The 13,394-nt window shown below is 59.2% G+C and overlaps 1 protein-coding gene across 4 annotated transcripts; it reads right to left on the minus strand.

Annotated features, from left to right (window-relative positions):
• Positions 1-1,869: 1,869 nt before the first annotated feature.
• NCKIPSD (NCK interacting protein with SH3 domain) lies at positions 1,870-13,095 on the minus strand. 4 transcript variants are annotated; one of them, XM_078443094.2, is made up of 14 exons: positions 13,080-13,095; positions 12,092-12,167; positions 8,858-8,967; positions 8,405-8,609; positions 8,127-8,217; positions 7,431-7,921; positions 5,977-6,147; positions 5,740-5,826; positions 5,513-5,651; positions 5,352-5,432; positions 5,073-5,201; positions 4,899-4,991; positions 4,593-4,765; positions 1,870-2,346 (listed from the first exon to the last, which is right to left on the minus strand). In XM_078443094.2, exons 3-14 carry the CDS (start codon positions 8,902-8,904, stop codon positions 2,143-2,145), a joined length of 1,911 nt encoding a protein of 636 aa, XP_078299220.1. In that variant the 5' UTR covers positions 8,905-8,967; positions 12,092-12,167; positions 13,080-13,095; the 3' UTR covers positions 1,870-2,142. The 4 variants fall into 4 exon arrangements, with proteins under 4 accessions (XP_078299220.1, XP_060486984.1, XP_060486985.1 ...); XM_060631001.3 differs by lacking the exon at positions 13,080-13,095 and adding an exon at positions 12,827-13,017; XM_060631002.3 differs by lacking the exons at positions 12,092-12,167; positions 13,080-13,095 and adding an exon at positions 12,827-13,017.
• Between the last annotated feature and the right edge of the window lie 299 nt (positions 13,096-13,394).

Consider the following 13,394-nt stretch of genomic DNA (forward strand, 5'->3'; position numbering starts at 1 on the left):
TCTGCACCCTCTCACAGCATCTGTCTGCTGCCAGAGGCCAGTATGTAACTTTGTCACCTGGGGCTCTTGCATCCCTTACAAACACGTGCCAGGGCCTCTTGGACAATCATACAGAAACCGGCAGGGCTTTCTAATCCTCATGCCATGGGGCCCTACTTTGCTCATCATAGGTGCCAGCACGGGGACAGATGGCACAGCACAGCCCTGCCCTTCCAGTGTCTGTGTGTGCGCAAAACAGGGAACAGAGAAAGGCATGGGGGCTGTCACAGGACCTGTGCTTTTCACTCAATTACACTATCTCAGGAGGAGAATCATGGTTCTCTCAGCACTCCAGTGAGGAAGAAGTCATGGCTGGAAGTCAGTGTCACTGACTCTGGATGTGAAGGGAAAGGCAGAATGGCTCTGGGATGAAGAGCGACCAGGCTGTGCCACACAGCTTTACTGGGGGGCATTTTGTCAGCCTCTCTTCAGGTCCAGCAGGGGAGCCTGTGCGTTTAACCCGAGTCAGCAGTTAAGGAAGGACATCTCATCAGCCATGAGTGCTTAGTTCCCTCATCAGTTCTCATCAGTGCTTAGTTCCCTGTCAAATATTCCTGCCTCAGCTTCCTGAGGACCTGTTTTCAGGGGACCCCACTCCTAGCCCTGACCTCTCTGTGCTTCTTGCTGGATTAGACAGTCCTGTTGAGAAAATAACAGAACAGCCTTCTGCCTTCAGCCCCCCAATGAAAAAGGAAAAGTTATGACTGGAAGTCACAGTATCGGGAACTCTGGACACGTGAAAGGGTCTTATGAGGATCGTCCTGGGTCAAAAACCAAAGGGAACTGATGAAAACCACTTCTGATTGATGTCTGTCTGTGGGTTCCTGACTCTCCTCCCCCCTTTTATGGCGAGAACCTTTGTTAACTTGAGAGCCCACAAGGAAAATGAAGTTTTTGCCAAACGGTCCCTAATTCTCCTCAAACAGTAGTGCCAACTAAACCCCACAGCTGTTAAGATACTCTCCTTGCCCTACAGTAATGGCCAAATCTCTGCTAAGGCTGCAAAATGAGGGGCTCTTGTTGGACCCACTGACAAATGAGAAAGGGAACAGAGCTGGACAGGCAGGGAGGGAGGCTGAGGCTGGGGTGGGGCCTGCTTCATTTGAGAGCAGCTATGAAGGAGAGGCTTTCAACAGGGGAGAGAGTCAGCACTCAAAGCAAAGAAAGATGTAAGTGAAGTCTGGGAGGGCAGTCGCCTACAAACGGACCACGGGGCACTCGGCTTGGCCCAGAAGCAGGAACTCAGGGAGAGAAGCTGGAACAGGGCTCAAGGAACTTTGATGGACAGACCTATCAGGGACCACCCCCTCCTTACACTGGAGAGATCAGGGCAAGCAAGTGACAAGGTCCTGAGGCCCCAGCGTCCCTGCCCATCCTCTCCCACAACAACCCAGGATCATACAGGGGAGCCTGTTTCTGGATGCCTGTGATTTATTTCCGAAGGTGAGCTGCAGCACACGGGAAAATACACATGGCTTTTCAGTCTACATTTTTACAGAGAAAATATTCTGTCATTGGCTTTCTGAGTGCCATCACCTTATTCTGTGAGGCTCCAGAATAGCTGGCCTGTCTCTAAGATTCTGCTTTAAAGCAGGAGCTTGGCCAAGACCCCTGGGGGTGGGAGCAAGGGAAAGCGACCCCCACGGGGAGCGGGGAGCACAGGAGAAGCACTCACTGCAAAGCTAAGGCAAAGAACAGCTGGCGGAAGGTGGCTCCCCTCACCCCAAAGACATGGCTTGCTGAGGCCCAGGACCCAGACAAGGCAGGACAGGGATGGCGGCTCTAGCCCAGCCCAGAGCAGCAGCGGGACTCTGAGTGTGTGTTTGTGCTGGGGGGGGGGAGGGGGCATGCTGAAGAGGCAGCCTACCGGGAGATGGAGGGGCTTTAGCTCACACAGGCCCTCTGCCCCAGCATAGCTCCCAGAGCGTGGTCCCCAATCCCACACTTGGCCCCTGGCACTGGCTCTACTTCAGGTGGGGGCCCTGCTCAGGTCCCTTCCACCACCACCTCCCCCACACCGTCTGTGCAAAACATGCTTGGGGCCAAGCCTCCGCGTCCCCTGCACCCTGACCGGGGCTGCAGGGAAGGGAGGGGAGGAAGGCGCTAGCTGGGGTCCTCGCCCAGCACCGGGAATTCCTTGCACATCTCTCGGACAATCATGCGGTCCATCTGGCCCTGGGGCGAGGCTTCCTCTTCAGTCAGGATGCGGCGCAGTGTGGCCTGCAGGTCGGGCAGCCGGTGGCGGTGCTGCAGGTAGGGTGTGGTGCGGATGACGGCGTGCATCAGGGAGAGGTACTCTACGCGAAGCTGTGGGAGGAGCAGGTGAGCTCAGGGACCCTGGGAGGCACTGCCACTGCCACCAGACAGGAACAGGCTGCCACGTGGACCCCAGGGCTGCGGACCGCCTCACGGCACCGAAGATCAGGGCTGCATCCCCAGCGCCCACAATGTGCCTGCCACATGAACTGGCCTTCAACAGTTGCTGAGTAAGTGAATGAATGGACCATTCCAGACACAGGCGTCCCAGAACGTGGCCAGCCCCCAGGAGTCCTGGCTCAGAGAGGCGGCAAGGGAAAACCACCAGCTCCATCTTCCCAAAACTGAAGGCTTTCTCATGTTCTTTCTCTGACTAAAGCGCACAGCCGTCCATCTAAATGCACAGGCCAGTAACACAGCTGTCTTCTGTGACACTGCTCTCTCCCCTCTGTCGGCACACCTCGTACCCAACCCACTCCTAGGACCTGGCCACCGTCCTACCTTCCACACGGGCCCAGAGTCCAGCTCTAACACGCCCTCTAGTCTGACACCCCAGCTGCTCCTTTTCCCCACAGACCCCCAATCCACTGACACGATCCCAATGCTTTTCCTCTGTCTGCCCCCCTCACCATCCCTTATTTCCCTCTTTCCCTATGGTTAGAGGACTCAATCCCTTCTCTAGGCAGCACCACCCTGTAACCCCCCAGCCTGGTCAGACCACAGCACCTGCAAATCACTGCCCAGTGTCTAAGCCCTAGACGGCCACAGAGCCGTGTGCAGGCCTCAGCTTCCTTCCCTACCACAAGCCTCCGACGGACATGCAGCACTGCCTTGGCTCCTGCCACTTTTCTCCGCTATGTTCACACGCCCTTAAGGACCACGGCCCACCTCTTCTAGGCTTTCCAGACCCCAAAGTGCCTGGACAGCTGGCCTTGTGCTTCATGGAGAAAACAAGCAATCTTTCAGAAAGCCCTTGTCTTCCCCTCGCAGCACCGACATCTCACCTGTCTCTGCCAGAATAAGCTGCCTTGGCTCCCTTTAGGGTGAGGGGTGTCCCTCCACAGCCCTGGGCCCTCTGCCACTGCCTGATCTACTTGACTTCTGTGGTGGCCCACTCTCCCGTCAGCCATTTCTTGATGCTTGCTGGATTATTCCCTCTGGCCCAGACACCTGCACCAGCATCTCCTACCTCTAGAACACTTCCTGATGACTCCACATCTCCCTCAGGCGGACCCCCTCTTTTCTGCTCCCTTCACAGAAGAACTACAGGGGTTGTCTCCATTTACGGCTTCCAATTTCCCCCTCACTCCCCTCCAACTTCAAATTCTCTCTTAAACGTTCCATTCTTTTTCCCTCCACTCCACGGACGCTGCTTGTCAGTCACTTGGGGACTCTGTGGGGGCAATTCCAGTGGCCAATTAGCAGGCTCCGTCTTACTCAGGCTCTTAACTGTGGAGACGGCTCATTTCCCTCCTCCTCTGAACCTTGCTTTGGGCTCCTGCTCTCTCCAGGGTTTCCTCCTGGGCTCCTCCCTACTTGTCCTCACTGTGCCCTGGGCCGAGGCCCGAGCTGCCCTCTGACCCCTCCTCCTCACACTCTAGGTGGTGGCCCTGAAACAGGCTTCCCGTCACACTGGTGCACAGGCAACTCTCCAGTGTGTCTCTCCAGTGTCCCAACTCGGCTCCACTGCCCCTGAATGTGCTCTGTACCTGGCTGTCTAACAGGTATCTTCTCAAACCTGACACGTCAAAATGCAACTCCATTTCCAGCCCCCCAAGAGTGTTTCCCCACCTCAGTAATCACACTTCATCCACTTGATTGCTCAACACAAGTCCAGTGGTAAGCCCTGGGACCCACTTCCCATACCCACAAATCTGACCTCTTCCCAGGAGGCCACGGCTGGGCTGCCCTGACAGCTGCGGCTGCTTCCTCACAGACCTCTGCCTCCCCCGGACTCATACAGTCCACACTCCGTTCGGGGTGTCCATCAGGTCACTTCTCCTCTTCTGAGATCAGAAGCTCCTGCTGCAGCCTCTGAGGCCTTGTGTAAATGCCACCTCCTCCCGTCTGACCCCGCTGCCCTCCCCACCCCAGCTCTGTCCAGAAAGTCTGGCCCAGATCAGCTCACCGGGGCTCCTCTGGGTCTGGGCACACATGCCATGGCTTACTGAGTGGCCTCCACACTGGCCTGGCTCCAGCTGTGCCCCGTCCCCAGTCTCCGTCAGTGTCCTGTCTCCAGTCCATTTTGTTTCGGTTTCTACACACCTCCCATCCCCACTGCAGCCACCTCTACGTACCTTGTCTCCGGGCGACAGGTCCGCGATGTGGCGCACGGTGATGTCAATGAGTGCCATCATGTCTGTGTGGTAGAAGATGGCAGCCGTGGCGGGGCTGGCGAACACGTCCTGCAGGAACTTGAGGATGGAGTGTGGCGGCTGCGGCTCATGTTTGAAGATGCGCACGGGGTCATCTAGGAAGCAGGGGGAAGAGAAGAGGGGTCAGGGCTGTCACCGTGGGAGGGCCAGAGCCACTGCAGGGAGTTATTGGGGATCATGGAGTCCCAGGACAGCGAAGCAGCACCACACAGATTCCTGCACCCTCACCTCCTCTGTTCAGGAGCAAGAGAAGCTTCTCGGAGAAGATCTTGACGTTGGAGTGTTTGCTCAGGGCGGTCATGATGACGTTCTGGTCAGGGGCTGAGGAAGGACATGGGTGTCAGTAGATCAGCGCACAGGTACCCAGCCAGTCGGCCACCTCCCGCTGGGCCCCATTCCCACCTGGCAGGTGCAAGTTGAGAGCCAGAAGCAGGTTCATGCAGAGATCGGGCAGCTGTTCTGTGGTGTCCAGGGGCAGCCCATCCTCGACAATGCTCAGCAGGAACTGGGCGAAGGGTGTGCCCAGGTGCTCTGGGAGAGGGGTGCACGGAGTCAGCCCTCCCCGTCTGTGCACACCACCCAGCCCCCTGGGTCTCCGTCAGCTCTGGGGACACCCGATCCCTGTCAGGTACGTGCAGTGGGGCTCCCAGCGGTCAGCTGGTCGGTGACCTGCTCACTTACCATAGTGCGCATATGGCACTGCCTCCCCCATGGAGAAGACCATGGCCAGGATGAGGGCGGAGTAACAGAGTTTCTGGTGATCTGGGGGGCAAGGCAGGCGGTGAGAGCCCCTACAGATGGTGGGAACCCCCCACACGGCAGGAAGCTCCCCCTCGCCTCACCCTGCGTGTCTGTCTGCATGTCCCGTGCCAGCTCCACAGGCAGCACAGACGACACGAGTGTGGAGATGATGGCTGCATCCAGGCTGCACATGGCGCCAAAGCACTTGAGGAGCAGCAGCCGCAGGGAGACCCGGTGCTCCTGGCAGGAGACCCTGTGCACTCAGTGCCCGGAACCCCCACCTCTACCCGGGTGCCTCCACGCCCCCGCCCCTCTGTCTTGCACACACCATTTGGTAGTAGGCCACCAAGGCCAGGACAGACTCGAACTCATTTCTCTTGCACATTTTCTTGCAAACTTCGGGGTCTGCATCCGTCTGTGGAGAGGAGGAAGCATGACACAATCAGTCAGTTGTGAGCCATGTGGCCACACATAAGCGAGCTGAGTACACGCAGGGGAGGCTCCTAAGCACTGGAGGGGACAGTGCAGGGTCGGGGGGAGACACCCGTGGGCCCCCACCCCGCACCAGAATATGCAGCAGCTCCTCCAGGTAGCAGCGGATGACCCCTTCATCCTCGTACAGGGCCCAGCTGCGCTGCTGGGCATCATCCTTGCGCCGAGCCAGGTCTGCAAAGATCACCTCCAGCCGCTGCTGGTCATGGCAGACTTGCCCTGAGGGCAGGGCAGTGCTCAGGTCCTGGGGGGGAGAGAGGAATGGCTCAGCACATTCCTTGTCCCTCACCTTCTCCAGGAAGCCCCCAAGGTTTAGAAGTCAACCCAGACCCTGAGAATATCACAGGCGTGAGTTCCAGGCCGACAACAGGAAAGGGTTCCCAGCCTCATCTCTCAGGGCTGCTCCTAGTCAGTGTCCTCCCAGAACCTGTGAGGAGACCAGCCCCTGGTTCTCTTCCTTCCTCCCCTCTGCCCCACCTCGAGCTCCCACTAAGGACCCTGCTCCTGTGGCCCACACCTCAACATCAAAGCTCCCAAGGGCACCAGCCCAGTTCTACACCCCCTCTGCAAGCAAGTCCACTGCCCCCAGTCTTGATAACCTGCTGGGCCCAGATTCTGCCTGAGACACATCTGTGGGTGCCTTCCAACAACCTGCCGCTCATCCCAGCCCTGTAGAAACATCTTCCTCGAGGAAGGCCACTGACTGTATCACTGCCTGAGTGTGACTGAGATGCTACCCTCCGAATCCACATGAAGTGGCACCAGGCCTTGTCATCTCCCCACCTCCCCCGTCTCCCCCAAATGCTTCCAGCCTGGCAGCACCCACCGTACTCAACACAGACAAGTCCACTGACCTGCTGCTCCCTCCACCCCACACCAGAGCTGCTAGGTCATGGGGCCCTAAGGAGGGACCTTGGGCCCATCTAGTCCCCATATGGAGATGGCTCGTCGCCCTCCAATCCTGCTTCCTGACCAGTGCCCCAACCCTGGCAAAAGATCCCACCCACCCTACAATGCCCACGCACCTGACTCACACCTGAGTCAGTACTGAGGCCTCTGTCACAGCTCTCAAAGCACCCACTCCTTTCCACTGCCAAGGCCAGCGAGGTACTGCCTTCTCTCATGCTCTATGTCCACTCCTGCCCTGCAGCCAGAGATGACTCTTGCCCACCTGCATCTGGTCTCATCTATCACCTGCCCCGGGTCTCACCTCTCCCACACCACCTGTTCCCTCACTCCCTGTGTTACAGCCATGCTGGCCTTGTTCCACCTCCTCCTGCGAGCCAAGCTCGGTCCTGCCTCATGGCCTTGGTCCAGGCTGAGCCTCTGCCTGGAATGCTCTTCCTCCCTTTCTCCTCCAAGGATCAGCTCAAATGTCCCCAGCACCCAGCACAATGAAGGCCAGGCTAGAGCTCAATAAACACCTGTCGAGTCAAGGCTGGACACAAGCATGAGAGTGGGAATGGGGCAGGGGAGGCAGGGCGGCCCGAGGATGGGGAGGCCCCTGGCCCTGCCGCCCACCCTCACCTTGCCCTCTACCAGCGAGAGGAGGACCTGCTCCATGATAGGCGAGCTGGCCGGCACAGAGGCCTGGATGTGACCCACCACGACGCCAATGGCCACACGGCATAGCTCGTGGCTCAGGCCGGTGTTTCTCCGCACGAGCTCCATCAGCTCTGCCCCGATGGTCTTGGGCACAGCAGTCTCGGCCACCACCTTCTCCTCTGTGGTCCCCAGGTTCAGCGCACCCAGGGCCTCCAGCTCATCAGGGGCTGAGGTTGTATCAACTGCCACCTCCTCTGTAGGGGGCTCAGGGGCTGGCACCTTGGAGGGAGGGGGCTGAGCTTGGGACACAGTGGTGTGAGTGCCTCGGCGGGGCACAGGTGGGGGCGTGGGTGAGCAGCTGGGGCCCAGCTCAGACGAGCTAGAGCCGGTACAGAGCGTGTCAAGGGAGGTGCTGCTGACTGAGGAGCCGCTGGACACAGAACTGCCCCCGGAGGGCGTGGTGTTGCGGCCGCCTGTGGGCAGAGAGCGGATGCTGTGCTGGGACAGCCCCCTGGGTCCCCTACCCCTCCAGGCCCTGAGCCCCGCCCTCCCGACACAGGGCCTGGTTTCTCTGCTAGACCCACCCCTCCAAGCCCAGAGCCCCCAACTTCCTGACACAGGCAAAGCAATCATTCCACCACAGGGTGCTTCCCCAATTGCCCCAATCCCACCTCTCACCACTGCCTGAGGCCATCAGGGCCTCCCGGTCTCGGCGCTTCACAGGTGGAGGTGGCGTGGCGGGTGCTGCTCGGCGAGGCTGTGGTGGGATCTGAGAGGACAGAAGCGGGATCTGGGAGGACACGCTGCCATCTGGGGTACCGGCCTGGCTTAGGCCCTGAGCTCTTGGCACGGGCGGGCTACGGCTCTGCATCACTGACCCGACTGGACCCTTGGAACCTCTGGACCAAGCCTAAGCTCCACCCACCTCCCTCCGCCAGGATGTCCTCCCCACATACCTGGTAGAGGCCTCCGTCCGCCCCGAGATACTCGGAACTAGGGAGGCTGTGCTGCCGCTCAAACCCAGCTCGACACGTCCCATTGGGCTGCCTGGCAGCAGCAGCGTCCAGATGGTGGTCACTGGTGGATGGGGTCATAGCTGCAGGGCTGGAGGCTGAGGGGCCTCTGCGGGACAGAGTCTCTTTCCGGTGGTGGATCAGCTTCCTGATGGAGGGACAGGGAGCTTACTGGGCGAGTTACCTTAAACTCCCAAAGTCCTTACATGCTCCCCATGGGTCCTGGGCCCCCCAAAGCTCGGGCTCCTGCCACCTCCCTCATGCCCCACCCTACTCTGCATTACCCCAGCTCTGCCTTACACACAACCCCAGTATCCACTGAAGGAACCCCACCCAACTGTGCTCATTAGGATAATGGGGTGGAGGCGGTGCCCTCTTCCCCTCACCCACACTCACTGAAGGACTCCACGCTGCTCCAGGCTGTACTTGCCACCATCCCGCATGGCTGCATTGTGCACAGCCTCAATGGCCCGGTCAATGGCTTGGAGGACATCTTGCTCCAGGCCCTGGGGGGGAGGGCAAGGATGGGCAGTTAGACCTGGGGGCCAAGTGAGGGTACTGAGCCCAGACCCAGCCCGGGATGCAACCGGGGCAGACAGAGGACCATTATAGCTAAAGGCTGGAATGGTAGACATGAACACAGAAGTTGAACCAGGATATCAAATAAGGTTCTCAAACGGTGTTACTCAGGGAGCTGGGGTATGGGGTGGCCTCATGCCGCTGCTTTACATCCTGGGGCCCCACTCAGGCCCCACAGTGAGGCTCTCAGCTGGCTCTGAAAATCACGGGTCCAAGGCAAAAACAGCCCAGGGCCCCCCAGCTTGAGGCCAGCAGTACACACCTAGTCTCTCCCCAGGTTTGGCTCAAAGCCCAGGCTGAAATGCCAAGCAGGGAGCCTCTAGTGTCTGGAACCCTTAACAAATCACTCTGGATCTTGTTGATCCTTCGTAAAACCAAGGTCACACTCCAGAATAGCCATGTCCTCATAGAGCCTTCTGCAGGCCCTGGGATGGGCCTGAGGGACCAGCTGGGGATGGGCCAAAGGGATCTCCTCTCTCCACCCCTGCTTCTAGCCCTCATCCCCCTCAGCTGTTCCAAAGAATCTTCCAGACCTGCCCTGGGAAGCAGCAGTTCTGTTTGTGGCAAAGGACGGACATGGGAGAGGGGCCTGGCCCCTGTCCCAGATTCCGTGCTGCAGACCCAGCAACTCAGGGGTCCAATCTACCCAGCCTGCCTGGCATGGTGTGAAGAGTAAGGGGTGGCAGCTGTGGGACCAGCCACTTTCACCCCTTCCCTGTCCACGATGGTCCATCAGGCTGCATGGAAGTCTCAGAACTGAGGTGACGTCACTCCAGAGAGGGTCTAAGGAGCTTCCCTGAGGGGGACAGACAGACGGATGCAGAGGTCAGCAAAGCCCTCCAGGTACCATGGGGTGTGCCAGAATGCAGAGAGACAGCAGACAGAAAGGGGAACAGAAAAAGAAATACATACACATAGAAAATAAGGAAGAGATAGAAAGAGAGAGAGGGAGGGAGGGAGAGCGAGACAGGCAGAGGGAGACAACGCAGAAAGAAATTGAAAGCTGGAGACAGAGAAAGGGAGAGTCATAATGACAGACAGTGTTAGGGAGACTGAGGCAGAGGGAGGTATGCAGAAAGAAACTATGAGAGAAACCGTGGCCTCTCTGCCGTCCCCAAACACCAAGCCCCACTGGCCCTGGAGAGGAGCCTCACAGGCTCTTCAGAAAGAGGCCTCCAACAAGCCCCCAGCCCCAGAGAGGCTGGGTCTGACACATTCACGATAGAGCTGGCAGCCTCTGTGTCCAGGGCCCCACTCATACCCCAGGCACTCCTAGATGGAAACAAGCTGAGGGTCCAGGGCCCATCCCCTCTGGCAAGACCAGATGACATCTCCAAATTTATCCTGTTATTTCTGTCCTGAACCAGGCTGGGACAGGATGTTTCCAAAAGGATAAGGACTAGGATGGGGCGGGGGTGTCTGGCACAGGCCAGGCCTGGAGGCTCCAGGCCCTCCTTTCCCCTGAGGTCAGAATAGACCAGCTACAGACACTGCACCCCAGCCCCCACAGCAGGACTATTCTTGGGGAAACAGGAACTGGAGACGCAGCCTCCACTGGAAGGAAATAGGGTCATAGTCAGACCAGGGGAAGCCATGAAGAGATCTCACTTCCTTACAATGGGAGCAGCCCCCACCCCAGGCTGGGGACACAGAGGGATGGAGCTTTTCACTTTCAGAGAAAATTAGTCTGTTAAGTCAGGGCCTGAACGTGGCTTGTAATGGAGGGGTGGGGGTGGGGAGAGTAGTGCTAGGGAGTGTCAGCAAGGGCTGAGATCTTTGGTTCCAAGAGGGTTGGGGTCAGTCTGAAGAAGAGCTTAGGGGTGGCTGAGTACAGGAGGATGAAAGACACTCAGGTCCCACCCTTAGTGGGTCATCTAGGAGATACGAGTATCATCTAGGCTCCAGGGCCTCAGTGGGGAAGTGAGGATGGAGGGCAGTGGGGAAACAGGTGGTGTCCAGGGTGGCCTGGGGTCTTAGTGGTGGAGGCAGTGGCTCCAGTTGGGGGTCTGAGGGTAGGATCCAGGGGATCCAGTGAAAGGGCCAATTACGAATCTGGGATCTCAGGGATCTGAGGAACTGGTCAGAATTCAGTGGTACTGGATTCTCAGAACTGAGTCTTGAATTCTACTTAGATGGGGGTTCAGATAATGAGTCTCAATGGGTCTGGGATCCAAGGAGTCTCAGTCCCAGAGTTAGGCTTGCAGGTCCGGAGTCCTCAGAGTTGGCTGTCAAGGGCTTGGCCTTTTCTGGGAGTGCGGGCTCCTGGGGTCCCAGTTCTCGTGGGTCTGGGGTCTCAGGGTCAGGTGCTCAAACTCCCTATCTGCGGGAAGTTTTGGCGGGCCTGGGGCTCCGGGGTCGGTCCCGAGAGCCTGCGATGGGGCCCAGTCTAAGGACCGGTGAGGCCGGGCTGGGGAGGGGCACACTCACCTGCAGGCGGCGCAGGTAGGCGGGCGGCACGTAGCCCGTCTCGCCACTGCGCGCCCGCGCCGCCAGCCACCAGTGCGCGCTGCTGCGCTCCAGCACCAGGAAGGTCTCGCCCGCGGCGAACGCCAGCGCGTTGGGCTCCGCCGAGCGGAACGCGTAGAGCGCGCGATACATGGGGCCGGGCCGGGCCGCGCCGGGGCAGTGGAGGTGGCGGGGGCTGCGGAACCAGGACGGCAGGCCCGGAGAACCGCGATCGCCCCGCCCCGCCCCGTGACACACGACGCGTGCGCGCGCCCGCCCGCCCGCCAGCCGCAGCCCCGCCTCCGGAGGGGGGCAGCCCCCGCGCGGATCGCGGCGCCCCCTGGCGGCTCCAAGCGGCGCGACCCGGTGCTGCTCGAGTCCGTCTCCAGTCGGCCTCCAGTCCGGTCCCCGTACCTCCGATTCCGAGACCACACACCCCTACCCCCGACCACTGGCTCCGCACCCTCCCGGGCGCCCCACCCCAGAGTCTCCGTCCTGGCCCTCCACTCAAACCGGGTGTGCGGCCGTCCTTCCTCCTTTGGCAGAGCCTGTGTCCTACGCTCTAGTCGCATGCGTCCCTGCCATCCCGGGGGAGTGGGTCCTGACCTACTAACAGTAGGGACGGCGACTCCGCGAGCGTAGTCCCATTGTTGGATCTCGCTGATTCGACACTTGGAGGCGCCTGTGGGGGGGTCCGTCTCCTTGGTGTCCCAGGCCTCATGACCCCTCTCTGAGGAGTCCCTACTCCAGCCACACCGAAACCAGGTCGGCCATTCCCCAGTCCCAATTTCTCACGTCCTGGATGCCCCCCCCGCCCCCCCCCCCACTCCCACTCCTTTCAATAGCTTCTCTCTACCCCTCTAATGTGGGTCTTTCCATAGGGTTTCCTCTGCCTGGGACCTAATTCCCTCCCTCACAGCATAAGGTCATTACTCTCCCAGTCGCTGTCATATTGCTCTATTGTCTTTATAGGACTTACAACTCCAAACCATCTTATGTCTGATGCGCCCTTCTGAGCAGATAGAAGAGCTGGTAAGGGTGGGGAGGGGGGTGCTAGGTAGCCTTAAGAGCTGGTTTGACCCTGCACACCTCCAATTAGCCTGGACTGGTCCTTGATGTCCTGAGGGAGGGAGGGACCCAGGGGAGAGGCCCTAAGGGTCCTGGGGGCCTCCCATTCCTGTCCAGCCACATTTCCCACCAGAAGCCTGGGCCCAGGGTGTAGCGGGTATGGGCACAGCGAGGCCAGTACATGCAGTTGGCATTGGGGGACATAGTACACAGAGGCACAGTGGGCCTCAGAAAGGAGTGTGGGGCTGATAGAACTGGACATCAAGACCCTACCTTCTTGGCACTGGGTCTGCCCTTCTCCCTGGTGTCTGGTTCTGCAGTTCAAGACCTCCTGCCACACCTCCCAGTAACCCTCCTAGCACAGAAGTAGCTCTCTTCGGGCCGCCCTGGCTACAGCTGCTTAGGAGAGGAGATTGGCATAGTTGTGGGTTGCAGTGGTGACAAGAGGTTTGGTTAAGAGGACCCCCCTGCCTGGAACACCCTTTCTCACTGACCCCCACCCCCTCATCCTGCTGGGACCTTTTACCATGGAGTCCACCATCGCCAAAAGACCAGAGCCTGGCAGCTACCTGAGGCCTTGGTTTGGCTCCAGGACATCTGACATCACAATGACCAGCCAATTAGCTGCTGCCAGTGGTCCAGGAGATGGATCCAAGGTCTGGCACACCTGCTGCCCAACTTTGGCTTAAGTTGCATGGAAGACAGGAAAAGACCTGTATCAAGGGTCACGTAGTTCTTAGGGGATGCTGGGACACTAGGCCAGCACAGACCCAAAAGGAACCTAAGGTTATATGTGTGGAGGTCCTCTTTGGGTGACCTCAGGGTCCGTGAGGTGGGGGCA

This window comes from Panthera onca, chromosome A2 (genome assembly GCF_046562875.1).
Source record: "Panthera onca isolate mPanOnc1 chromosome A2, mPanOnc1 haplotype 2, whole genome shotgun sequence".
Lineage (NCBI taxonomy): Eukaryota > Metazoa > Chordata > Mammalia > Carnivora > Felidae > Panthera > Panthera onca.